The 25,084-nt window shown below is 40.3% G+C and overlaps 1 protein-coding gene across 2 annotated transcripts in view; it reads right to left on the minus strand.

Moving 5' to 3' along the window:
- TRIM37 (tripartite motif containing 37) overlaps nt 1–25,084 on the minus strand; it is a 53,569-nt gene that overhangs the window by 18,053 nt on the left and 10,432 nt on the right. For both annotated transcript variants that reach the window (XM_087924907.1, XM_087924900.1), the window contains exons 6-18: nt 22,847–22,934; nt 21,616–21,738; nt 19,826–19,949; nt 17,639–17,706; nt 16,607–16,731; nt 15,313–15,363; nt 14,743–14,824; nt 11,591–11,667; nt 9,348–9,527; nt 8,261–8,375; nt 5,583–5,795; nt 3,092–3,228; nt 953–1,047 (exon numbers count right to left, since the gene is read on the minus strand). In XM_087924907.1, coding sequence (XP_087781033.1) covers nt 953–1,047; nt 3,092–3,228; nt 5,583–5,795; nt 8,261–8,375; nt 9,348–9,527; nt 11,591–11,667; nt 14,743–14,824; nt 15,313–15,363; nt 16,607–16,731; nt 17,639–17,706; nt 19,826–19,949; nt 21,616–21,738; nt 22,847–22,934 — 1,478 coding nt within the window. The remainder of the gene's footprint in view (nt 1–952; nt 1,048–3,091; nt 3,229–5,582; nt 5,796–8,260; nt 8,376–9,347; nt 9,528–11,590; nt 11,668–14,742; nt 14,825–15,312; nt 15,364–16,606; nt 16,732–17,638; nt 17,707–19,825; nt 19,950–21,615; nt 21,739–22,846; nt 22,935–25,084) is intronic.

Consider the following 25,084-nt stretch of genomic DNA (forward strand, 5'->3'; position numbering starts at 1 on the left):
CACATTTTCAGCATAACTTTACCAGCCTTGCAGTGCTTGTTTAAAAACAACCCTTTTCCAGTTATTAAAAAAAAATCTCAGCAAATATAGGTCATCAACTTACAACAGCTCATGAAGGGACCATTCGAAGTTACAATGGCACTGAAAAAAGTAACTTATGACCATTTTTCACACTTACAACCATTGCAGTATCACAGCAGCCACATGATCAAAATTCAAGACACTTGGCAACTAATTCATATTTATGATCGTTGCAGTGTCCTGAGGGGTCCTATGATCTCCTTTTGTGACCTTCTGGCTAGCAAAGTCAATGGGGAAATCAGAATCACTTAACAACCATGTTACTAAGTTAACAACTGCATAATGTGTCAAGAAAAATAGTAAAATGGGACAAAACTCACTTAACAAATTTCTCATTAACAACATAAATTTGGGGCTCAATTGTGGTCGGAAGTTCAGGACTGCCTGTATAAAAATATGTTTCTGAGTTATATTCAAATCAACAATCGATTTATTTATTTAAATTCTTCTCTACCTACTACCTGAAGTATCTCCTCCCACAGTAAGAGGATGTACGTCAGAAGAACATCGGAAGTTTTAAATGGTATTAAATCTTTGGGTTATAAAGACACGAAGTCCCAAGGACAATCTTTTCCTTGAAGTGTGGCAAATTTCTCAAAAAAATCACGTTTCTCTGATAGCCTTCCTCAAAACGTAATCTCACAGCTAGTATTATACCGACATGCCTTTTATTATTTTTAATCCCAGTTGCAAGCCAATGGGACGACTGCCCTACATTAAATAATCTCTACATATGATATGTGATGCGGCAGTTCCAAAAATAGAAAATCCTACAGGATCCCCAACTCCACATCGTTTCTGACGAGAGCAAAGGAGGAAGGGATACTTTATACAGAAATGCCATTATAAAAAGCATTTTCTCCACGTATACCTGAAGCACCTGCTGAGGCAGATGTGGCTTCTTCCACCAGGTCTCCTTCCTCCAATTCCATGTTGTGAGTGTATTCCACGTCATTCTCTCCAGACCTTGAAGGCAAAGTAAAATCACAAAGTTTTTGCTAAGCTTCAGGTTTGAGAAAATGTTTGTTCTATAAATAGGGTTTGAAGAATTCTAAATTGCAGGGAATTATTAGCTGCACTGAAATTACAATTTCACTGTAATGAGATAAAATCCTAAATTTGTCTGCACTCAGGAGCAGCTGCAACACAACACAGAAACAGTGACCTGTGGTGTTGGAATGGATTATACTAGTGGCTCTCAATCTGATGGGCCACGGTGTCATCGCAGGGCGTTCAGAGGCTTCAAGAAATGATATGATTTAAATCCTGAATTAAGTCCTGGTGGTTTGTGGCCGTGGACACAAAACGGGTGTCCATGGTAAAGGAGAGGTTGAAAACCACTGGACTATATACCATTTCAGAGAGAAAATCGTAAAATAAATAACCCAGAGATACATAACCCTATTTAAGGTGATCCTTAAAGCGTTTTTCTCGCCATATACATGTATACAGCTGAACTAGACTGTTGTTTCTCTTCTCATATATGGGGGCATATGCACATTTATTTATTTAGCCATGTTTATGTAGTGTATATATGGGCTGGTGACCTTTTGAGAGCTGTATGCAATGAAATTTCATTTTGATGTATGCTCATTAGTGTACATTCAAAGTGACAATAAGTCTTAAGTTTAAGTGGTGGATTTTTATATCTGAAGTAAAGTTGGTTACATCAGGTGATTGAAGATCTCCTTTTAGAACAGGGGTGTCCAACCTTGGCAACTTTAAGACTTGTGGACTTCAACTCCCAGAATTCCTCAAAGCTGGCTGAGGAATTCTGGGAGTTGAAGTCCACAAGTCTTAAAGCTGCCAAGGTTGGACACCCCTGTTTTAGAATACAGGTAGTCCTCGACTTATGACCACAACTGAGCCCAAAATTTCCACTGCTAAGCGAGACAGTTGTTAAGTGAATCATGAGGTTTTTAAATGAATCTGGCCACCCCCATGTCACATGGCTTGGCGGTAACCAGCTGGGAAGGTTACAAACAGTGATCATATGACCCTGGGACAGAGCAAGTGACGTAAATACATTCCAGTTGCCAATTGCCCAAATTTTGATCATGTGACTGTGGGAATGCTACAACAGTCGCGAGAGTTGAAAATTTGCCATGAGTCAATTTTTTTTTCAATTCCCTTGTTAACTTTGAACAGTGAATAAAGGAATGGTTTTAAGTCAAGGAATACCTGCACTTTATAAATTCAACAACGAAACAAAAGGAGAGGAGGAGAAAACAGTTCAGCTAAGTTTGATCCTCCAGAGGCGGGGTGGGCTGGTATCAGTTAGCGGCCTGTTAGGAACTGGGCTGTGGAATTGCTCCGGATCTAGATACCGTGTGAAACCATTCCCCGCCCCCCCTTTCTGTGGAACAAATGCTTTTTCTGGAAACTGGTCTCTGGTTCCAAAAGGTTTGGGGACCGCTGCTCAATCCCATCACCCCAGCCATCTCTCTAAGTATGACAACTTGTTTCCATTAAATTGTGGGTGCTCCGTCAGTGGAGGTTTTTAAGAAGAGATTGGACAACTATTTGTCTCGAATGATAAAGGGTTTCCTTCTTGAGCAGGGGGCTGGACTAAATGACCTCCAAGCTCCTTCCCCCCCAAAAAACCACTGTTATTCTGAGAGAGTTAACACCAATTTTTGAAGAGAATATTTATCTATCCCTTATTTAGAATGTCCCTTTCATCCGTTAAATTCTATGAATTATCTATAAAAGATATCTGGTTTTCCAATCTGATTGTCAGGTTTACAATTAAAGTGCTTCCCAAGGCAGCTTAAATATATGGATTAGTTGCAGTCCAATCCTATGCACAGGAAGCCTCACCAAGTTGAGAGGATGTGGGGAAAAAAACCCCTCGGCTTTAGGCTTATATGAACATTAAGCCTTCCCGGTGACAGTTTTGGAACATCGCTGAAGGGTTGGGGATTTTTTTTCCCCACCCCTACTCAAGAGACGTGAAAGGGAATTTACACATCAACAGACGCAGGGAAGGGAAATCCCTGCTGTGACTTACATGGTCTCTTCGTCGATGTCGTTTTCCTCCGTGTTGCTGGTGGCTGTTGAGCTCACGGAGGAGCTGCTGCCGTCCAAATGGTTTGCCTCATCTTGGCCCACAAAATCAACATCCAGATCCCCATCGGAGAGTTCGTGCTGCAATTAAGAGCAGATTTGGAAAGAAAATACTCACTTTTGAGTAAGAGCTGCAAAGAAAGCGGCAACCCTCACACAAACAGTTCATTAGAAAGAAAAATATATGACCCTGAAAATCAGCTTCCATATGGACACTTCAAATCTTCTGTTTATAAAGCCAAAGAGATAAATTAGAGGTAGTCCTTGACTTACTACAGTTCATTTAGTGACTGTTCAGTTACAACAGCACTAAAAAAAATGATGATGGCTGTTTTTCACACTTGCGTCTGTTGCAGCATCTCCATGGTCCTGTGATCAAAATTCAGGCGCTTGGCAACTGACTCATATTTATGACGGTTGCAATGTCTTGTGGTCATACAATCCCCTTTTGCGACCTTCTGACAAGGGAAATCAATGGGGAAGCCAGATTCACTTAACCACCGTGTCGCTAACTTCACAACTGCAGATTCACTTAACAACTGCGGCAAGAAAAGTGATAAAATGGGGCAAAACTCACTTAACACATGTCTTACTTAACAACAGAAAGTTTGGGCTCAATTATGATCATAAGTCGAGGACTATCTGTAATTCCCTTACTGACATGAGCGGTCAGGGAGAAGGAAGACAAAGCACTGAAATGTATCGTGATTGATATCGCAAGCAATCTTTAACAACTTCAGGTAGTCCTCAACTTACGACCACAATCAGGACCGGACTTTACATTGCTAAGCAAGGTGATTGTGAAATAGTTGTGCTTAATTTTATTACCTTTTCCCCCCCATAGTTGTTAAGTGGATCACTGCAAGTCCAGGTTCCTGCGTTGATGGCTGATCGGGGAAAGTTGCAAAAGGCGATCGTGTCACCCTAGAATGCTGCAACCATCATTAAATACCCCCAGTTGCCAAGCCCCCCAATTTTGATCATGTGACCAACAGGGATGCTGCGATGGACACAACAACAGTCTTGCTTAGCGACAGAAAGGTTGGGCTCAAAGGTGGACGACTTGTACTTTCCATTCACTGAGCTGCACAGGTGCTGTTCAGTAGCAACAGCACTTAGACTTATATGCCGCTTCACAATACTTTACAGCAGTGGCCCCCAACCTTTTTTGTGCCACGGCCCGGTACCGGCATCACAAAATGATCCACGGCCCAGTACCGGCATCAGCACGCATGACAAGACAAGGCGAGCCGAGCGACCGGTCAGCCAGCCGTCCCCCGCTTCAACTCCTCCTTTGTACCTTTGTCAATGGGCTTCGCTTCGGGACGGCCGCTCAGCTCGCCTTGCCTTGGGTGCTGAAAGAATCCTCGCGCCTTAGTTTTGTTCGAAGCCGCCCCCCCCTCAAGGAAACTAAGGCGTGAGGATTCCTTCAGGACCCAAACGCTGCTTTCCAACTGGAAAAGCTCACCCGGAAGCACTTTCTCATCAAACAAGATGGCGGCACCCAGCAAACCGGCGGCCCGGTAGGAAATGTTCCACGGACCGGTACCGGTCCGCAGCCCGGTGGTTGGGGACCCCTGCTTTACAGCCCTCTCTAAGTGGGTTACAGAGCCCAACCATCCGGGTCCTCATTTTACCCACCTCGGAAGGGTGGAAGTCTGAGTCAACCTTGAGCCTGATTGAGATTCGATCTGCCAAACTACTGGCAGCCAGTGATCATCAGCAGCAGCCTGCAGTACTGCAGTTTAACCACTACGCCACCGTGGCTCTTCAGTAGGCAGTAAATTCATCGGAACAGGGGGCAAGAATGCAGGTAGTCCTCGAGTTACGAACATAACGGAGCCTGCCCATTCCATTTGTAGCCCGAGGATTCGTGGGAGTGAATTTTGTACCTTGAACAGGATGACTCCCTCCTTTCGCCCACACGTTCGCTAATCAAATGCGTCATTCGTGAATCGCACAGGAGGTATTTCAGGGTGGGGAAGGCCAAGTGGAGGGGGGGGATGCTAGTGATGAAACAGGCCACCTGCTTAAGACCACCCAAGATCTCCCCGACCCACTGAAATACCTCATGCTCCCCACAACTGCTTCCCCCACCCCTCAACCTGCCACACTGGGTCACCCTGCAAAGATCTAACAGGCTGTCTCTTCTCCAGCCTCTCAGCTGCACGCTCCCCTCCTCCGATGGTCCGTTTAGGCCTGCGCAGGCCTCGCCCAGCACTTGGCAGCCCAAAACAGAGTCCAGTTTTAGCCAGCAAAGTGCAGGATGAATGTTGCAGCAGCCTCTGTGGTTGTTCGTAAGGATGAGCGACTGCCGTGGTGCTGCAGGATCCGTCATTTCGGAACTTGTTTGTAAACTCTAGGCAGCACTTAAAAGCGTAACTTCAAAGGTTCGCTCAGGGAAGGCTCGTCACCCGGGGACTACCTGTACTTACGTTAAAGTCTTCATATTGGACTTTTTCCTCCTCTTCTTGTTTTGTGTCTCTGGGAGGCGCTGTGCTGGCCACGGCTTCAAGAAGCACTTCTGCGTTTGGTCCTGATTTCTTTGGTCTCGTTTCCGGGGCATCATCGCTTTGTGGGCTGAGGTGAGTATCAGGAGAGGAGACGCCGTGGGATTTCTGGATCCGGGAAAGCTCAATCGCAAGCCTCTTCGTTTTTTTAAACAAGTAAGCAAAAAAGAGGAGGGGGAGGGGGAAACAGACACTGAAAAGTTGTGTTGATGGGATTTTTGAAAGCAGCGAGAGCAGGACCCGACCCAAACTAAGATGCTCCAATTTGGGAGCATCTCTGGTCCAAGAGTGCTCTGTGAAGACGATACCAAATCAAGTCTTTTTCTAGAATTTCTGAAATGTTTAAGAATTTAAAAGTAGTTAAAACGGATGATTTAATAATGGGAAACCACGAAGGGATAAAAAAATGTTGGGAAATCAAAAGGGGGAAAATAGGGAAATTCTGAACTCTGAGGGAGATGGGTGGTTAAGAGGAACAAAATATAAAGAAATGTAGATCAGTAAAAAGTGTTTCAGTGGCATATATGTGAGAAGTGGCTGAATTATATACAGAATTTAGGTGCAAAATGATTTAGGTTAATCTAAGTAAAAATTACCTTAAAACGTGTATGTAAGAACACATGCCTGCATTCGAAAGATTAAATAATCTTATGTCGTTTGTTCGTAACTGACTATCCAAAAATTAAAAAAAAACAATAAAGGGTAGAGGGGTGAGTGGAAAAATCTCCCAGAGGCCTGAAATGATAATCCGAGCAATCCCTGGGAGATTACTGAATGCCCCCAAAGAGAGGCAAAAGTAATGCCAGCTAGTTAAGGGCATGAAATGACAAAGGACTAACAATCCCTCCAAACTAACCATGTCACCAAACTGCAGCCTAATGCCCTAAATCCGGTAGCCTGGAAGGTCAAACACTGGCTGAGTGAGATGAAATTGGCGCCACTGCACCTCCCAATCCCATCCAGCTCTCTCTTCTCTGAAGGGTCCTTGGTGCTTTCTTGAGCTTGCAGACGTTTCAATACCTAAACTAGACAACTTCATCACCTAGTTGGGTAATGAAAATGTCTGCAAGGAAACAACCAAGCTCAGAGAGCACCAAGGACCCCTCAGTTCAACGCTGAGCTACACCTGTTCTCCTTTATCTGTCTTCTCTACTGCAAAAGAAACCAGGTAACAGAAATGGATGATACAAACGCTTTCCTCCACCTGGTCTCCACAATGCACAACAGGTTGCTACAGTTGGTTAGACTCAGCTTCTGGATCCGTGAGGTTAAACAGAATAGTAAGAGTTGGAAGGGACTTCTAGTCCCACCCCTGGCTCAAGCAGGGAACTCTGTACCATTTCAGACAAGTGGTTGTCCCATCTCTTCTTGAAAACTTCCAGTGATGGAGCAGCCATAATTTCTGGAGGCAAGTCTTCCCACTGATTATTCTCACCGTCTGAATTCTAATTTTTATGTTCAATTCCTGTTCTAATTTTTCCAACAGCCAACCATTAAAAACAAAGCATTTAAACTGGCTATCATCAGAATTTCCATGACACGTATTCAACGAGGCACATGTAGGGTTTGAGTCCTGAAGTTTAAAAGGTGTTTCAGGGATGAGGAGGTGCAAACACCAATCCTGCTGCCTCATGCTTAAAATGCTGCACTTTTTCTTGGGCTCACCTCAAAGCCTGAAATTCCCAAAAAAGGACATGCCTGAATTAAGGAGGTACAAAAGTATGCTCAGGCCTACTCGAAAATACTTTGCTGCCTAGTGTACGACAGCCTTTACCAACCAGGTCCCTTCTAAATATAATGAAATAAGTGCAAGTGCAAACAGTGCCCATTTTGGCTAGGGAATTATGACCAAAAACATCCAAGAAGCACCAGACAGGGAAAGTGGTGTTCATAATAATACTAAGAAAGATAAGTCAGGTTTTTTTTTAATACAGGTAATCCTCGACTTATGACCACAATTGGTACCAGAATTTCCACTGCTAAACAAATGCACATCCATTTTTACAATCATTTTGTTGCCACAGTTGTTAAATGAATTGCTGCAGTTAAGTGACACACGTGGCCGTTAAGCAAATCTTGGTTCCCTCATTGACTTTGCTTGTAGACTTATATACTATTTCATAATGCAATGGTGATCACATGACCCCAGAAGGCTGCAACTGTGAATTGCAGGTTGCTAAGTGCTCGAATTTTGATCATGTGACTGTGGGAATGCTGCCATGGTCGTAAAGGTGAGGACCAGACCTAAGTCAATTTTTCAGTGCCATAATAACTTCGAAAGGTCACTAAACAAGTGGTTGTAAGTCAAGGATTATCTTTATATCTTAGCTTGAACCTTTTTACACATACTTCCAAGTGTGAATTAGAAAAAAAGGAACACATATCAGTTATTAAAATCTTGGGAAGGCAATACAACATAGAAAAGGAGAATAAGCAGTGTTGGTATTTTAATGCTTTAACCCAATTTCATGGTTTTAATATGATTTACATGTTGTTTTAACTTTTGACTGGGAACAGTCCAAAGTTGGTTAGAAGATAGATGGCTATGTATAAATGTTTTAAATAAATAAATATTTATGTACTGTGTGCAGGTAATTTCTTACCTCTTTCAGATTATTTATTTGCTGGACGTGGCTTGTTTGAGCAGCTTCCAGCTGAGAAATGTACCAGTACTGATCCCGACATTTCTGGAAGAATGTAGGTGAACGCACCTGGAACCTTTAGAGGAAAGAGCATGTCAAAAGGTTCACCAAGCTTACTCCAAAAAATGCAACTCATTTCAGCATTTGGATTCTCTCCAACTTCCTCCAGTATGTGTATCCTTCCATAGTCCAAACAGGACAGTGTTATGAGGAGAAGCAGAGTTGTGTTATCCAACACTATCTCATTTACTTGAAGGGATTAGGGCTTTAAACTGCATTCAGTTAATTAAACTGGCTAATGCTAAAATGTCACTCTTTGTTTATTGACGCTTGTTTACTTGGCTTCTGAAATGGGACTGGGAAAATTGTATTTCCTTTCAACACTTAAGTGCTAGCTGTTATTCGTTAAGCTGCAAATAATCCCAATAAGGAATCTGCTAAGAGATTTAAGCGATTATCTCATTTTGCTTAGGGACCCCCAAGTCATCTGTATTTAACATTTATATGCCATTCTTAAAAAAAAAACAGATTTTCCCAGGATGACTTACAACAAACTAAAACGTTCTAAAACAATCAAACTATACGTTGAAACATTATAATTAAAACGGGTAACATAGAAAAAGGAGCAATAAAAGGAGCAATAAAAGATTAAAATGTATCTGGCCCAGAAAAGAGAATAAGGTCTGCAGGAACCAATCTGGATTGGTCAACGGCACCAGAGGTTTTGTCTTCTCAGCTTTCAGACTTGTGTTGGAGCCCATCTTTAGAGAACGTCTTTCTAGCTTGGAAGATCTCCGGTCCCGGGGCCGACTCAGATTGGATCCTGCAACATTATCCTGGGAGACATATTATTTGCCTTCATTCATAATAAAGTCTTGCCTCAAACAGTCACGTATCAACAATATTCCAGCGAAGAAGGGCTACCCATGAAAAGAGCCCCTCTTCTTATCTTTGAAGCCTACACATTTAAGACCAAGAGCCCCTAATGGAGCCCAGGTTTTGATGGCCATGAAGCCCAGCTATGATGCCTTTTCATAGTCTTTCTTACCGTAATATGACCGTGTCATTCTGCCTGTTCAAATAGCCTTCGTTGGCAAGCAAATCCAGTCGGAAAAACCTGTTGTAACCCCAGCATTCCCCAACTTCAAAATCAGATGCAAATTCTCTAATGATGTTTTTGGCAGGGTCATTAGTGGATTGATGGACCATCTCAACACGATATTCATATCTGGAAGGAAGGAAGGAAGGGAACAGCCTTTCATTCTTTCTGTATTATATCTGTGCATTCCCATATTTTTCCCCAGGTAATTTTCAGATGAACTTGGGTGGATATAATAAGATGCAGTGAGAAGGAAATATTGGTGCCCCCAAAAATGAATTACATAAATGGAAATTTAATCCGATGAGCAAAGTCAATAGGAAATCCAAATTTACCTAATAACTGCATGATTCATTAAACGATTGCAGCAAAAAAAAAAAAAAAGGTAAAATCAGGTGCAACTTTCTTAAAGACTGCATCACTTAGCAACCCAGTCCCAACTGTGGTCATACATCAAGGACTACCGATACTCAGATTGATAAAATAATGTATCTTGCCATAGAAATTCAGAATTTTAAGTTTCTTTATGCAATGTTATTTCATTCATTCATGCTATTTTTATATACTGTATCCCATTTACCCAAAGATGCTTTTTTTAACAAGTGGATTTTTTTTTCCCCTTGAAAATGTTTCACTTCTCATCCAAGAAGCTTCTTCAGTCCCCCATAGACATGCATCCCGTTTATATTTATATGCATCTGAGGTACATACAGAGCAATAATAATTGCAACCAATTTCAGGGAGCGACAACCAGTTTTCTGGCTCTCAGTACATTCCTACATGTGTCACTGAAAACTAAAACACAACAAAAGGCCAACATTTGGGCGGGTGGCGGTGGGAGAACAGAAAAGACATCCATACACCGGTAGTCTTAAAAAATTTTGTTTAGTGATTGTTCAAAGTAACAGTGGCACTGCACAAAGTGACCTATGACCATTGCAGCATCCCCGTGGTCACGTGATCAAAGTTCAGATGCTTGAAAACTGGTTCATATTTATGACGGTTGCAGTATCCCAGGGTCATGTGACCATCTTTTGCGACCTTCTAACAAGCAACGCCAACGAGGAAGCCAGATTCGCTTAACAACCATGTTACTAACCTAATAACCACCGTGATTCACTTAACAAATGTGACAAGAAAAATCGTAAAATGGGGCAAAACTCATTTAACAAATTCCTCACTTTAACAAACATAAATTTTGGGCTCAATTATGGTCATAAGTTGAGGACTATTTGTATAGAACTAATTTAAAGTTTATAATGCAAAATACATATTTTTCAAAATTTTAGGCACGCATTAATAATTGATAGAGACGTTCTCGACCAAAAGAATACAGTGAATAAAAATCACAGATCTGTTTTCATTGGGCTCATCTTGGACCTACAAAATAACCCAATATCTTACGTTATCTGGAAGATTTACAAGATATTAGTATATCTGATGTTTTCAAGGATGCATATTCCAAATTTATATTTTTGTTGAGCATATAAAATATAGATGACATCTTTCATTGGACACATACATTAAAAGGTTAACTACTGTGGTGCAAAACAAAGAAAAAAGAAAGAAAGAAAGAAAGAAAGAAAGAAAGAAAGAAAGAAAGAAAGAAAGAAAGAAAGAAAGAAAAAAACATTCAAGTTCTGGCCATCCCACGCAAGACTGTGCATGAAATGCCAAGGGCACTGCAGATGGTGCGGTGCCTTGGCATTAAAATGCCACCAAATGGTTTAAAATGAAAGGAGACAAATAAGTACATAACCAACCTTGGGAACTTATCTGAGAGATTTAAAGTATGCAGTGACAGTTGTACCCTATCTTGAAAAACTGAAGCAATCAAGATAAAAACTAAATCTTACTCTAAATGTCCAAGCTTTCCCAAAAGAAAGAATTCAGATAAAATATATTAAATAGCAAACAGAACCAGGGACCAGGATTTGGGTTTTGGAATGAGGTCTAATACATTATTTTATTTTAGATATCATGACTGTTTTAGAAGAAAGAATCCTCTTTCATGTATGGAAGATAGGCAAATTTCTCAGCGGGACTTCTGTTCCCTCCCAAAGTTAAGATATCTCTCTACAGCAAGTTGGCTATACAAATTTGTTTAATGAATAATAAATAAAACATGGAACAATTTTCATTGTGAGAAAGGCATGCAGTAGATAATATCAGATGCTTGCATTAGTGCTTACTTGGATGTTTCTGGCAATCCGGCTGAGAGCTCAAGAAATACCGATAAATAGTAGCCACGTACCACTCCATTTCCATCCTTCACACACACACAAAAATTAAAATAGAAGTTAGGAATCAATCTGGAGCAATCAAAGAGCTTTTGAAGTTCCTATTTATAGCTCCCTATTGTGACGGAAGTCAACTTTTTATCAGATGCAGAGCTCACCAGATCTAAAGTTAAGAAAGGTAACTCAGATATTCCCTTGCATCTTTTTTTTCTTTATTGCCTCAAAGAAATGGCTTGTTCACTGAAACATACATCTCTTGTGTCATCTGATACAAAGCACCTGAAGTCAGGACTAAGAAGCAACAGGTGGAAACTAATCAAGGAGAGAACCTGCCTAAAACTAAGGAGGAATTTCCCGACAGTGAGAATAAACCAGTGGAATGACTTCCAGAAGTTGTGGGTAGTACTGGAGGTTTCAAGAGACTGGACAGCAATTTGTCTGGGATGGTATGTGGCTTCCTGCCTAGGCAGGGGGTGGGCTACAAGACTTCCAAGATCCCTTCCAACTCTGTTATTCTGTTGTCATGTGCTGACAGCCTGAACAAAAAGTCCCCCATAATGAATAAAAGCTCAGTGTTTCTTAGTCAGCGGAATAGCAAGAGCAATTGCACCTAAGACTTCTGTACCGCTTCACAGTGTTTTACATCCCTCTCTAAGCGGTTTACAGAGTCAGCACGTTTCCCCCAACAATCTGGGTCCTCCTTTTATCCATCTTGGAAGGATGAAAGGCCAAGTGACCTTGAGCCAATAAGACCCGAACTGCCAAATAGCTTAATGTTCACTCAGTAAACAGAACGCAAGAGAAAGCTACAGACATTCTGATCTCAAATGTTCAAATATGAAATCTAGGATGTCTTGTAGAAAAGTTAGACAAGCTGTTAAAGCAAGTTATTTTTATCTTGTATCTATTTTTGCTATATTTTCAAACAATTTGTTTGACTAGAAATGGGCTTAAACGTAAAAAAAACATCCAAGCTTTCCCAAAACAAGGAATTCAGGGAAGTAGCAATTCTGACATGACTCACTGAGAAAATAATGAGCTTTATTTTTAATAGTCAATGAAAATTACTTGTGGTTAATCTGTTTTTTTAAAGGGAAACAATATAGCATATTATCAATGGTTTTTTTGGCAGATCCATACCAAAATATGTTAATATTTATATTGAGGCTCTATGTTTAGTTTGCATTCATCAAAACATTACATTCAAATATTTCCATTTTAAACTCCTGAATTTCAGCAAGTGGAACAATATACCAGGATTAATTATAGGACTAGAGTACTGAAGTGAATCAGAAGTAATACACTGCTCAAAAAAATAAAGGGAACACTTAAACAACACAATGTAACTCCAAGTCACTCACACTTCTGTGAAATCAAACTGTCCACTTAGGTAGCAACACTGATTGACAATCAATTTCACACGCTGTTGTGCAAATGGAATAGACAACAGGTGGAAAGCATAGGCAGTTAGCAGGATATCCCCAATAAAGGAGTGGTTCTGCAGGTGGGTGACCAGAGACCACTTCTCAGTCCCTATGCTTTCTGGCTGATGGTTTGGTCACTTCTGAATGCTGGCGGTGCTTTCACTCTAGTGGTAGCATGAGACGGAGTCTACAACCCACACAAGTGGTTCAGGTAGTGCAGCTCATCCAGGATGGCACATCAATGCGAGCTGTGGCAAGGAGGTTTGCTGTGTCTGTCAGCGTAGTGTCCAGAGCATGGAGGCGCTACCAGGAGACAGGCCAGTACATCAGGAAACGTGGAGGAGGCCGTAGGAGGGCAACAACCCAGCATCAGGACAGCTACCTCGGCCTTTGTACAAGGAGGGACAGGAGGAGCACTGCCAGAGCCCTGCAAAATGACCTCCAGCGGGCCACAAATGTGCATGTGGCTGCTCAAATGGTCAGAAACAGACTCCATGAGGGTGGTATGAGGGCCCGACGTCCACAGATGGAGGTTGTGCTTACAGCCCAACACCGTGCAGGACATTTGGCATTTGCCAGAGAACACCAAGATTGGCAAATTCGCCACTGGCGCCCTGTGCTCTTCACAGATGAAAGCAGGTTCACACTAAGCACATGTGACAAACATGACAGGTTCTCGAGACGCCGTGGAGAACATTCTGCTGCCTGCAACATCCTCCAGCGTGACCAGTTTGGCAGTGGGTCAGTAATGGTGTGGGGTGGCATTTCTTTAGAGGGCCGCACAGCCCTCCATGTGCTTGCCAGAGATAGCCTGACTGCCATTAGGTACCGAGATGAGATCCTCAGACCCCTTGTGAGACCATATGCTGGTGCGGTTGGCCCTGGGTTCCTCCTAATGCACGACAATGCTAGACCTCATGTGGCTGGAGTGTGTCAGCAGTTCCTGCAAGACGAAGGCATTGATGCTATGGACTGGCCCGCCCGTTCCCCAGACCTGAATCCAATTGAGCACATCTGGGACATCATGTCTCGCTCCATCCACCAATGCCACGTTGCACTACAGGAGTCTAGGAGTTGGGGGATGCTTTAGTCCAGGTGTGGGAGGAGATCCCTCAGGAGACCATCCGCCACCTCATCAGGAGCATGCCCAGGTGTTGTAGGGAGGTCATAAAGGCACGTGGAGGCCACACACACTACCGAGCCTCATTTTGACTTGTTTTAAGGACATTACATCAAAGTTAGATCAGCCTGTAGTTTTTTTCCACTTTAATTTTGAGTGTAACTCCAAATCCAGACATCCATGGGTTGCTAAATTTGATTTCCATTGATAATTTTTGTGTGATTTTGTTGTCAGCACATTCAACTATCTAATGAACAAAGTATTTAATAAGAATATTTCATTCATTCAGATCTAGGATGTCTTATTTTTGTGTTCCCTTTATTTTTTTGAGCAGTGTACAAGAATAATTCAAGTATCTCTTAAAGCTATCAATCCTATTTACTTAATTTTTAACATTGCTTGTCTATTTTAAGTTTAAGTTTTATATTTTATATGCTGCTTTTAATGCTTTTAATATTTTATCTGTACACTGTCCAGAGTCCCTCTGTGAGGGAGATGGCTGGTTTCTAAATATGAATAAATAAAATTAAATAAGTAAATAAACATCAATTACAACTTACTGGATACACTTTTAGCCTCCAGCAAAGCCCAGAAATTTGAAGCGGTGGGCTGTAAACGGGATCTGCTCGCTGGCGTAAAGTGCTATTAAGAAAGTTGAAAAAGAAGAATTTAGCACATAGAATGATAGCAGCCTTTGAATATAGACTCAGTTCCACAAAGCAGCCATTCCTTAATAGCAAAAGCACTGACATTTAGACTCATATGCCACTTCAGTGCTTTACAGCCCTCAGTGCTTTACAGTCAGCGTATGGCCCCCAACAATCTGGGTCCTTATTTTACCAAGCTCAGAAAGATGGAATGCTGAGTCAACCCTGAGCCAATGAGAACTGAACTACTGGCAGTTGGCAGAATTAGCCTGCAATGCTGCCTTTTAACCACTGCGCCACCATGGCTCTTAAAACGTTATGCTTTGGATTCTACTTCAGATAGGGGTATCCCAGGGTATGTGGAGAAACAGATGCAGAGCCAGGATGTCATTCTTTTCAGCGGACACATTTTTTCCTGGAATCCAGGGGCAGTCATCGCAGACACACTCTAAAGAATTAATTAGAATTAGGTAATGTTCTCACCTAAAATTTTCCAGGACAAAGGTAGTTGAATCATAAGCAGGAACTAACTCACTGCAGACAAAAAGAAAAAGGATGAGACCCCTATAAAATATGTATTTTAAAAACTCTTCACATATTTCCTTATTAAACTGCAGGAAGCTTCAAAGTTCCTTCACAGGATTTTAAAAAGGGATGGTAATAGTTTATTAAAATATATGGTCATAAACAAAACATACCGTTTTTAAAATCCATCATACAGCCTTCAATACTGTACTCATGCAACACATATTACATACACCTGGGCAACAATCAGGTCGAAAAGCTTCTAATCTTCATAGCAATGATACAGAAGTCTGGAGACTTTCTTATTTATTTTATTATATTATATGTATTATATATATTATATTATTATATATATTTATATTATATATTATATATATTATTATAACCCCACCTGATTGTTTTTACAAATCATTCAAAGCACATCTAAAACTTTCTTCCTCTTATTTTTCCCACAACTCTTTTTGAAGAAAGTTGGACTGAGAGATGGTGACTGGCCCAAGGCCACCCAGTTGGCTTACATGGCTAAGGTGGAACTAGAACTCCCGGTCTCCTGCTTTCTAGCCTGGTGCTTCCACCACGAAACCAAATTGGATTGTTCAGTAGGCAATGCAGAACTGCTATATTAGAGTGATCCCAAAAATTTCTAATTAAAGAGGAATTTAATTCAGCCCTCTGAAATTGATAGATAGGATATTTCAGAAGCAGGTGCAGATACAGATAATCAGAGTTGGAAGGGACCTTGTAGGTCATCTAGTCCAACCCCCCGCCCAAGCGGGAGACCCTACACCATTTCTGACAAATGGCAGTCCAATCTGTTCTTGAAAGTCTCAACTGATGGTGCTAATCTAAAACAACACTTTCATCTATAACTCAAAGATGCAATTTACAATGCAAAGAAAAAAAAACTTGGTTTATATTTTCTATTTCTTAATTGCACATTTTCCTCAGAGAATCATTTAAATTCTTCTTGATGCAAATCTCTTCCCCAAAACTCACTAAGCTATAGTGACTAATTATCACAGAGGTGTTTTCATTTTCAAAAAAGATGCGTTCCTCGCATCCTTTGCGTAAATGCCAGGCCTTATACAAGTTGAGAAGGTTACATGTTTTGATCTCAAGTGCCTTTCATTTATTATGGCTGGCTGGGGAATTCTGAGATTTGAAGTCCACACGTCTTAAAGGTGCCAAGGTTGAGAAACAGTGATCTAGGTCAAACACCAACCTGACCCATCATAAATAGCTGAAGGTGTACCTTGTGAAGTCCGGGGGGACAGGAGTGGTGACAAAAGACGCCATGGGCTTCCGGTGTACTTGTTGGAACATCATTAAAATCTCGGCGCTTTTTGAGATCAGCTCACTTTTACTGCACGACCTCAGCTGCAAAGAAAGAAACGGAGCACAAGACAGTCCCAAGTCAAACAACCACCTTAAAATACAAACTGACCCAGACTGGACCAGCATTATCTTGGGACATGTACAGTATACTTGCCTTCATTTGTGTTAAAATATAAAGCACATAAAATCACAATGAATTCAATGCTAGACTAGAGGGGGTTTTGCTCTGACCCAAACAAGCTCTCTTCACTTTATAAGGTAGTCCTTGACTTACAACCATTTGTCTGAGGGGTCTTTGGTGCTCTCTGAACTTGGTTGCTTTCTTGAAGACATTTCATTACCCAAAGTAGCTAACTAGCACTGACCGTGTTACCTAGTTTGGGTAATGAAGCTTCTGCAAGAAAACAGCCAAGCTCAGAGAGCACCAGGGACCCCTCACTTCAAGCCTGTGCTACAAATATTCTCCTTTATTGGCAACCATTCGCTTAGCGACTGTTCAAAGTTACAACAGCACTGAAAAAGCAACCCGTGACCTATTTTCACACTTACAATTGTTTTAACACCCCCATGGTCACGTGATCAAAATGTGGGTGCTTGACAGTTGGTATGTATTTATGACAAGTGCAGTCCCAGGGTCATGTGATCACACGTAACCTTCCCACCAGGCATCTGACAAGCAAAGTCGATGGGGGAGGCCAGATTCACTTAACAACCACATGAGTCCCTTAACTGCAATGATTTGCTTAACAAATGTGGCAACAAATGGGACAAAACTCACTTAACAACCATCCTGCTTAGCAACGATTGTAAGTTGTAAGTCAAGGACTACCTATACTGCCAGAAAATCATAGACACAGTTTGTTATTTTAAACATAAAAATAATGTCTGGCTATCCGATCTTAAAATCGTTTTCCTAATATTGAGAATCCACAAAACTAAATCCCATCACCTGATGTTCTACTTCTTGCAGCAAAGACTCCAGAAGTTCCGTTTCTTGGGTGAGTGATGTCTTCTGACCTATTCAGTAGACAAAGAACCAAAATCTAAACAAAATGACACTGTGCCAGCGCTGTGCACTCAAGCCAAAGAGGCTTTAACACAGGGCCAACTCAAAGGTAGTAATGTTTAACTGTAAGAAGTCGATCATCTGTGCGGGGAAAATCAGAAGAGGCCTAGAGACCAGGACTGGAGAGGCATTGCTTGGCAACAGTGCCTACAAGAAGAGACCAGAAGTATTTATTTAATTAATCAAATGTAGAAGTTGCTCCAATCATAACCACAATTCTACGCAGCTCACAAATACAGGTAGTCCTCAACTTACAACCACAATTGAACCCAGAATTCATGTTGCTAAGTGAGAAATTGGTTAAGTGAGTTTTGTCCCATTTTATCACTTTTCTTGCCACGTTGGTTAAGTGAATCCCTGCAGTTGATTAAATTAATAATATGGTTAAGTGAATCTGGCTTCCTCATTGACTTTGTCAGAAGGTCGCAAAAGGGGATCACGCAACCCTGGGGCCATTGCAACTGTCATAAATACGTTAAGCATAAATAAATATGTTAAGCATCCAAATGTAAATCACATGACCAAGAGGATGCTGCAATGGTCATAACAGTGAAAAATGGTCACAAGTCACGTTTTTCAGTGTTGTTGTAACTTTGAATGGTCACTAAACAAACTGTTGTAACTCGAGGACAACCTGTATAAAAAAGGTCTCTTATGATAAAAAGGACCATTAGGTGAGCATGCACATGCTGTGTGATGTAGCACTAAAAAGCCAAGCCAAGGTGGAGCTGTGTTAACAGAAGCACTTGCGTTCAGGTGGCAGCAGGTAATAGTTTCATTATGGTCTCTTCTGGTTAGGTCTCTATTTACTTTATATCAAATTAGAAACTGTCCTTCTCACTCAGAGAGCAATTGTGGGCGATGCCCAATTAAAAACATAAAAACCATGTGAAAATATTATCGAAGGATTACATCTAATACTAGGCATCGCACATTAGCAAGGACACAAAGAAATTCCACTGGGTCCTGGAGTTTCTTTGTGTCCTTTCCAAAGGTCTCTGGATGAAGAGTCAAGAACTGCAATGTGGAACATTTCTTTTGTGGCCGTAAGAGTTGAATAAATAAAGTCAACAAAATACACAAATTTAAAGGGGCAGGGAAGGTTTGGCTTGTAAAAGAAAACCTTAGAGGATTATGAGAACGATTTAGGAATATCTAAAAGACTGTCAGATGCAAGACAAGGCAGATCTATTTTCCACTGAAAAGCAGAGCAGGCATTTTGCATCAATTATATATTCTGCTTTCTATGTCTAATTATTTCCAGACTGATCAAGTTATAGCTTAATCCTATGCCAAGAGAATTTCTGCTCAGTTCAAGGCTGAGCCATCTTTGACTAATAAGCAACTCAGCCTTTTTATAAAATAATCTACTCCTCCTATTGTTGGAAGATGGGAGGAGACAAACACCTTCTTCATGCATTGTTGCATATTGTGGGGACAAAGCCAATGCCAGAGGCATAAATTAATACATAAATAATCTTGGAGACAGAATGGGAAGTCCCATTTCTTTTGACTCAAATGCACCAAAACTTAGCCCTCAATTAATGATAGCAATCGGAATTTCCACATAATCCCATTGGAAATTCCAGAACTTCCAGTTGCCATTGTTAAGCAAATCACCACAGGTTGTTAAGCAACAACCTCACGCGGTCACCATTTGTGACCTCCTGCTGGCTTCCCCATCGATTTTCCTTGTAAAAAGCTGGCGAAGAAAGTTGCAAACGGCGACCACATGACTGCAGGATGCTGTGACATCATAATCACAAGCCAGGTACCAAGCCTCCTGGCTGCAATCATATGACCGTGGGGATGCTGCAATGGCTGGAAGTTTGAGGACTATCATAAGTACCACTTGTTCAGTGCTGTCATAAATTTGGTCACTGAACAAGTGATGCTTAGTGAGGACCAGCTGCACTGTTCAATTAAACTTCGCAAACCACTGGCACACACGCCTCAATAAATGAGCAACAAGAGAACATAACCTTCAGCAAAGACACATCTGTCAAGTGCTAAGTTCAATTCCTGTCCTAAAATACTGCATAACACACGTCGCAAAAAAGGCAAGCCTACCCATTAGTGTTATAAGTTTGTTCTTCAGCTGGGTATCTAACCTAGCAATCATCATCTCCACGGCGTTCCTGATTTCTCGAACACGTTCATCTTTCGCACTGCGGACCGCTTCGACATTCCTTTCCTGAAAAACACACATGGCATCAATTTAGAACTGCCGGGGGCAGATTTTCTTTGTTTACATGGGAATGGCATTCTAGGTTGTGCAAATCCTTCAACAGAAATGAACTGAATATGTGGAGACGCGTACATAGCACCTCCTTCAAAATCATTACAACAGCCACATCTTTCTCTAACTTCAGCAGCTGTTTGCACACGTTCCTGGCTACCTGCACAACCGCTTTGCTTAAATGAAAGAAACAGAGTATTTTTCTTCTTCTTCTATTCAATCGCATCTGATCCACAGGAACTGATTGCACAAGTCTCTGCAATTTTCTTGGCAAGGTTTTTCAGAAGTGGTTTTTCCATTGCCTTCTTTTTGGGATTGAGAGAAAGTTACTGGCCCAAGGTCATCTAGATGGCTTTGTGCCTAAGGCAGGACTAGAACTCAAGATTCTCAGTTTCTAGCCTGATGCCTTAACCAGGACATTAACCTGGCTTTCAAAGCATAGGCTGGAATAATTTCTGTGCAGCTAAATGATAAGACTGCCTCAGCTATCACCATTTGGAAAGAGAGAAGCCCACAAATGTATACCTTGCAATGTAAATGCCACTAGGGTTAACGTAAATGTCACTGGGATCTTTTATTTCCCCCCCTCTACGATATATCAGGAGAATAAACCACCTTGGATTACACCTCAGGATTGTTATACATAACTCTAACTCCCTTTCTACACCCAGGAAAACAGGCGTGATTGTTTTATTATTCACGGTCTCTCAACCACAAATATAAGTAACCTGGGAGTTGGGAGACCTTAAATTGATGATGCTTCGCTCATTTTTTTTTTTTAAAGGAGCAGCATTAAAAATATTCCCACATTGAAAACATTAACCAGGAAGTCCCTTTTTCTAGAATAAAGGTAGCCCTCGATTCACAACTATTTGTTTAATGACTGTTCAAAGTTACAACAGCAACAGAAAAAAAGTGACTTATAATCAGTTCTCAGACTTATGGCTGTTGCAATATCCCCACAGTCAATGCTTGGCAACCAGCATTCATTTATGATGGGTACAGGAGTCCTGGGATTGCCATTTGCAACTTTTCCAAGGAACATCTGACAAGCAAGATGAATTAGGGGAAGCCAGATTTGTTTGATGATTGCACAATGCACTTAACAACTGTAGAGATTCACTTAACAACCAGGGGGAAAAGGATGTAAAAGCGGGCATGACTCACTTAACAAATGCCCTGCTGAGTGCAGGAAACTTCAGGTTTAATTGTGATTGTAAATTGAGGGTTATCTGTATTACTTTTTGCAAAGGCCGAAAATGCTAAGCTGGAGATTGAGAGACTCACATCTCTTCTTAGTGAAAGCTTATCTGTTTATTACTGTTTCAACCTGCAAAACAACTATTTCTTTTACCTTGTCCTCCTCTCCCAACTGCCCGAGGTTAGAAACCACCTTCCAACTTCAAACAATGATCTCACTAGGAGGGCTTTGAGAATATGAGAATTATCATCCTCTTTTAATGACCCCATAATCCCTTGCAGGGTGGAGTCTAGGCAACTATATGAAGCTGAGTGCTTACTGGCCGGATGCCCTTCCTGTCGCCAATGCGGAGTTTTTGTTCAGCAGATATATTCAAATACGAGAATTATACGTGAACAAAACTGGAAGAGTTGTTCTCACCACTTCTTGTACCAAACTTATCAGCTCCATAAGTCTTCGGCGAAGCTTTGCCACCTCTTCGTTCACTTTTGTGACATGCTGCTCATATATTTCCGCTAAAGGCTTAAAAGTATGTCCGCCGTGCTGTTAGGAAGATACAGATTATGGTAGCTTCATTGTACCAGCTCAAAACACTGTTACCAATGAATCCCAAAGATTATTATTGGAAGAAAGCCCTTTTCAACCTGCTGAATCTGGTTTTTCTTCCAGTCACACTTCTCATAGAAATCTATTCAGGTTCTTAGTGAATACATAACTGAAGTAAAATGTTCTAGCTTGCTTCCTCGTTAAAAGAATGTAGATGTCTGAAGTTAATATTTCAGGGGAAAAGATAAATTAACTCCCCAGAAACACTTCTTATAAATGCTTAATTCAAGGTTTAAATAATAAAAGGTATATGGCATGCTTTTCTTGTCAAAGCTGATTTTCATTAATTGATTTTAAATCGCTGCATCTTACATTACATGAACATTATGTCAGCACAGCGGATCAGAGTAAGCCATTTAAGAAATCCCTACCAAACGGGAATAAGCGTTACCAGGTGTTAAATAGGTGGAGGAAGATTTTCTGATTGTGGTCAGATAAAAACAAAACTTTATATTCTTCTATGAATTTTATACTTGAAGAACTACTTTGTTCTTCAATAACTATATTACAGGTAATTCTTGACTTATTCATTTAGTTACAAAGGCACTGAAAAAAGTGACTTATGACATATCCTCACACTTACAACTGTTGCAGTGTCCCCACGATCACATGATTTAAATTCAGATACTTAAAAACCAGTGTGTGTGTGTGTGTGTGTGTGCGCGTGATGCCATAGCTATTTGTCACCTTCTCAGCTGGCTTCTAACAAGCAAAGTCAATGGATGAAGGTAGATTTGCTTAATGACTGAATAATTCACTTAACAACTACAATGATAGTTGTTAATGGAAAAAACATAAAACTGGGTGCAACACTTAACAAGTACCTTGCTTAGCAATGGAAATTCTGGTTCCAACTGTGATCGTGTCAAGGATTACGTGTAATTTCAAATTAAATTACAAAAAACTCACCTTCTAAATGCTATCCCAAGAAACTAAACCTCCAATCACAACTTTTCAATAACACAGCAGTTCTTTTGCTTCTATAAAATAAACATTGTACAGATAACTCTTTGTTCTTCATTTGTACATAATAAGCTTTACTCACCATTCCACCCCAAAGTGCACACTGGTGGCAGATACACTTCTTACATGTCCAGCAAAATACACTAAGCTTTTCATGATGATTTTCACACCTTAAAAAAAAGGAAAAATTGCAATTAGACAGATGGAACAGCAGACATTGTACATTTTTTCCTCAATCATTTTTTTAAAATAAAGTTTTATTTGGGTTTTCACACACAAAATACAAGTAAAACATCTTTTTTGAAAATAGCATGGTCCCAGGTTGAACTTCTTTATACACACACAAAACTCAATTTCATGCTCCTTTTTGTATACTATTCCATTTCTTATGCTATTTTACATTTTCTATATAGTTTTTCCCCTCTTTTAATTTTCTCAATTTTATTTTGATGATCTCATCTCGATTCAAATCATTATATTTATACTTTTGTCTGTTCTGTTTCAATTTCATATTATCTTTTCTCTTTAAACAAATTTTCTCCTGTAGTTACTAATTGGAGTATGATACCTTTATATCTTTTAATTACATCCATTCAACTCTTATTTAAACTTCAATATATACCTTAAGTTTATGACTTTCAATATAATACATAATACATAACTTCCAAACGAATTCTGCTTGGCACATTCTTATAATACACACTATATTCTTTTTTTTAAAAAAAGAAAGATTGTAAATATATGTAATTATAAACCCTCATTCCATTCCAGTTCAGTTCTATCATTAATAATCATTAAAATCTTAACATCTTTAACACTTCTTTTCAATTAAATATCATACTTCCTTAAAAACACATATAATCTCCATAATTAATTTTTCCCTTATTTCTCTTCACATTTTTTATAAATTATTAAATATACCTTTTGTTACATTTATTTATTGGCAAGCATTCCACTGAATTACAATAATTATTTTATCAGACATTTTAATCATACATTGTTTCATATTTTCTAAAATTATTTTTGCTTCTAATATAACCATACTATCTTATGTACCTTTGCAGAATCCCTTTTTCCATTAAGTTTTCGCCCATTATCTCTAAATAGGCCCTGTTTCTCTATATTTTGCTTCTGTCCTTTATAACTTCTTTTCCTTCCTTTCTTCCCTCTCATCTTCTCCCTCCTTTTTACCCCCTTGTCTCTCTAGTTCTAATTGTCTCTTCTGCATTTCCCTCTTCTGTTGCTTTCTGATTTTATACTTATTTTTCACTCTATTTTTTTGGGGGGGGGAGTTGCTTTTCCCAATCTTAAACTTTCCATTCTCTTTCCCCACCTTTCCTTCCCCCCCATCTAAGATTACTTGTTCATTAAAGATGGCTTCTTTGTCGCAATCTTCTTGTTCTGCAGGCATTTCTTGTTTCTCATAATTCCAAATCTCCATTTCTAAAAACTGAAATACGAAGCCAAAAGAACCTCTCCCTTCTGCATCTTCTTTGTACTTTTTAAGTTCCATTTTCAGTTCTTCTAAAAGTGGAGCCATTTTAAAAAGTTTTAAACAACCACCCGATTGATTTTACTCATTCAAAACAATAACCAAGAATCCAGAAATCATCAAGTAATCCAGATAGTCCCGAGTTATATCTTCTTATTTCTTTTTCGACTTTCTCTTCCTGGGGTTTTTGTTGCGATATTTCAGTTAGAATGTATCTTTTGGAAGTCTTCTTGAGATTTTGCTGTAAGTTCTTTTTTAATTCTAGGCAGTCTCCTCCTTTCCAAATCCTACCCTTTTATTCTTTTTCTCTCCTTTCCTGTTTTCAAAAGCTTTTAATTATCCAAAAATCTTTATTATCCCTTTGACTTTTTCTTTTCAGCATTAAATGCCTATTGATGTCAAAGTGGATTTTTTTCCAATTTCTTGCTTGTCTCTTAGCTGTCAGTATAGGAAAAGGAGAAAACCAAATCTTTTCCCTTTTCTCTCTCCTTTGCAGCTTAAAAATCTTCTTAGGGAACAATGTTACTTTTTTTTTAGTTTCAATTCCAGGGTACCTTATTTGTTGCTTTTGCTGTTTGACCCGGTCAACCAAAACTTTCTCTTCTTATCTTCCTCCTGCACATTCTTTTCCGGTTGAGTTCTTCTTTGTGGTGGCCATTTCTGACCACTGCTGCAACCGCCTTTGGGAAAGGGAGTAATGGCCAGCTGGGGAGGAGAGATGCGGCTCTCCTCAACCCTGCAGGCAGTCTCCCCCCTCTTCACCACCTCTACGGGGTGGCTTAGCCCCGAAACCAGCCAGCTCGGGGCGCTCCAGTGGCGAGCACGAAT

This window comes from Pseudonaja textilis, chromosome 1 (assembly GCF_049901715.1).
Source record: "Pseudonaja textilis isolate UNSWEBS1 chromosome 1, rPseTex1.2, whole genome shotgun sequence".
Lineage (NCBI taxonomy): Eukaryota > Metazoa > Chordata > Lepidosauria > Squamata > Elapidae > Pseudonaja > Pseudonaja textilis.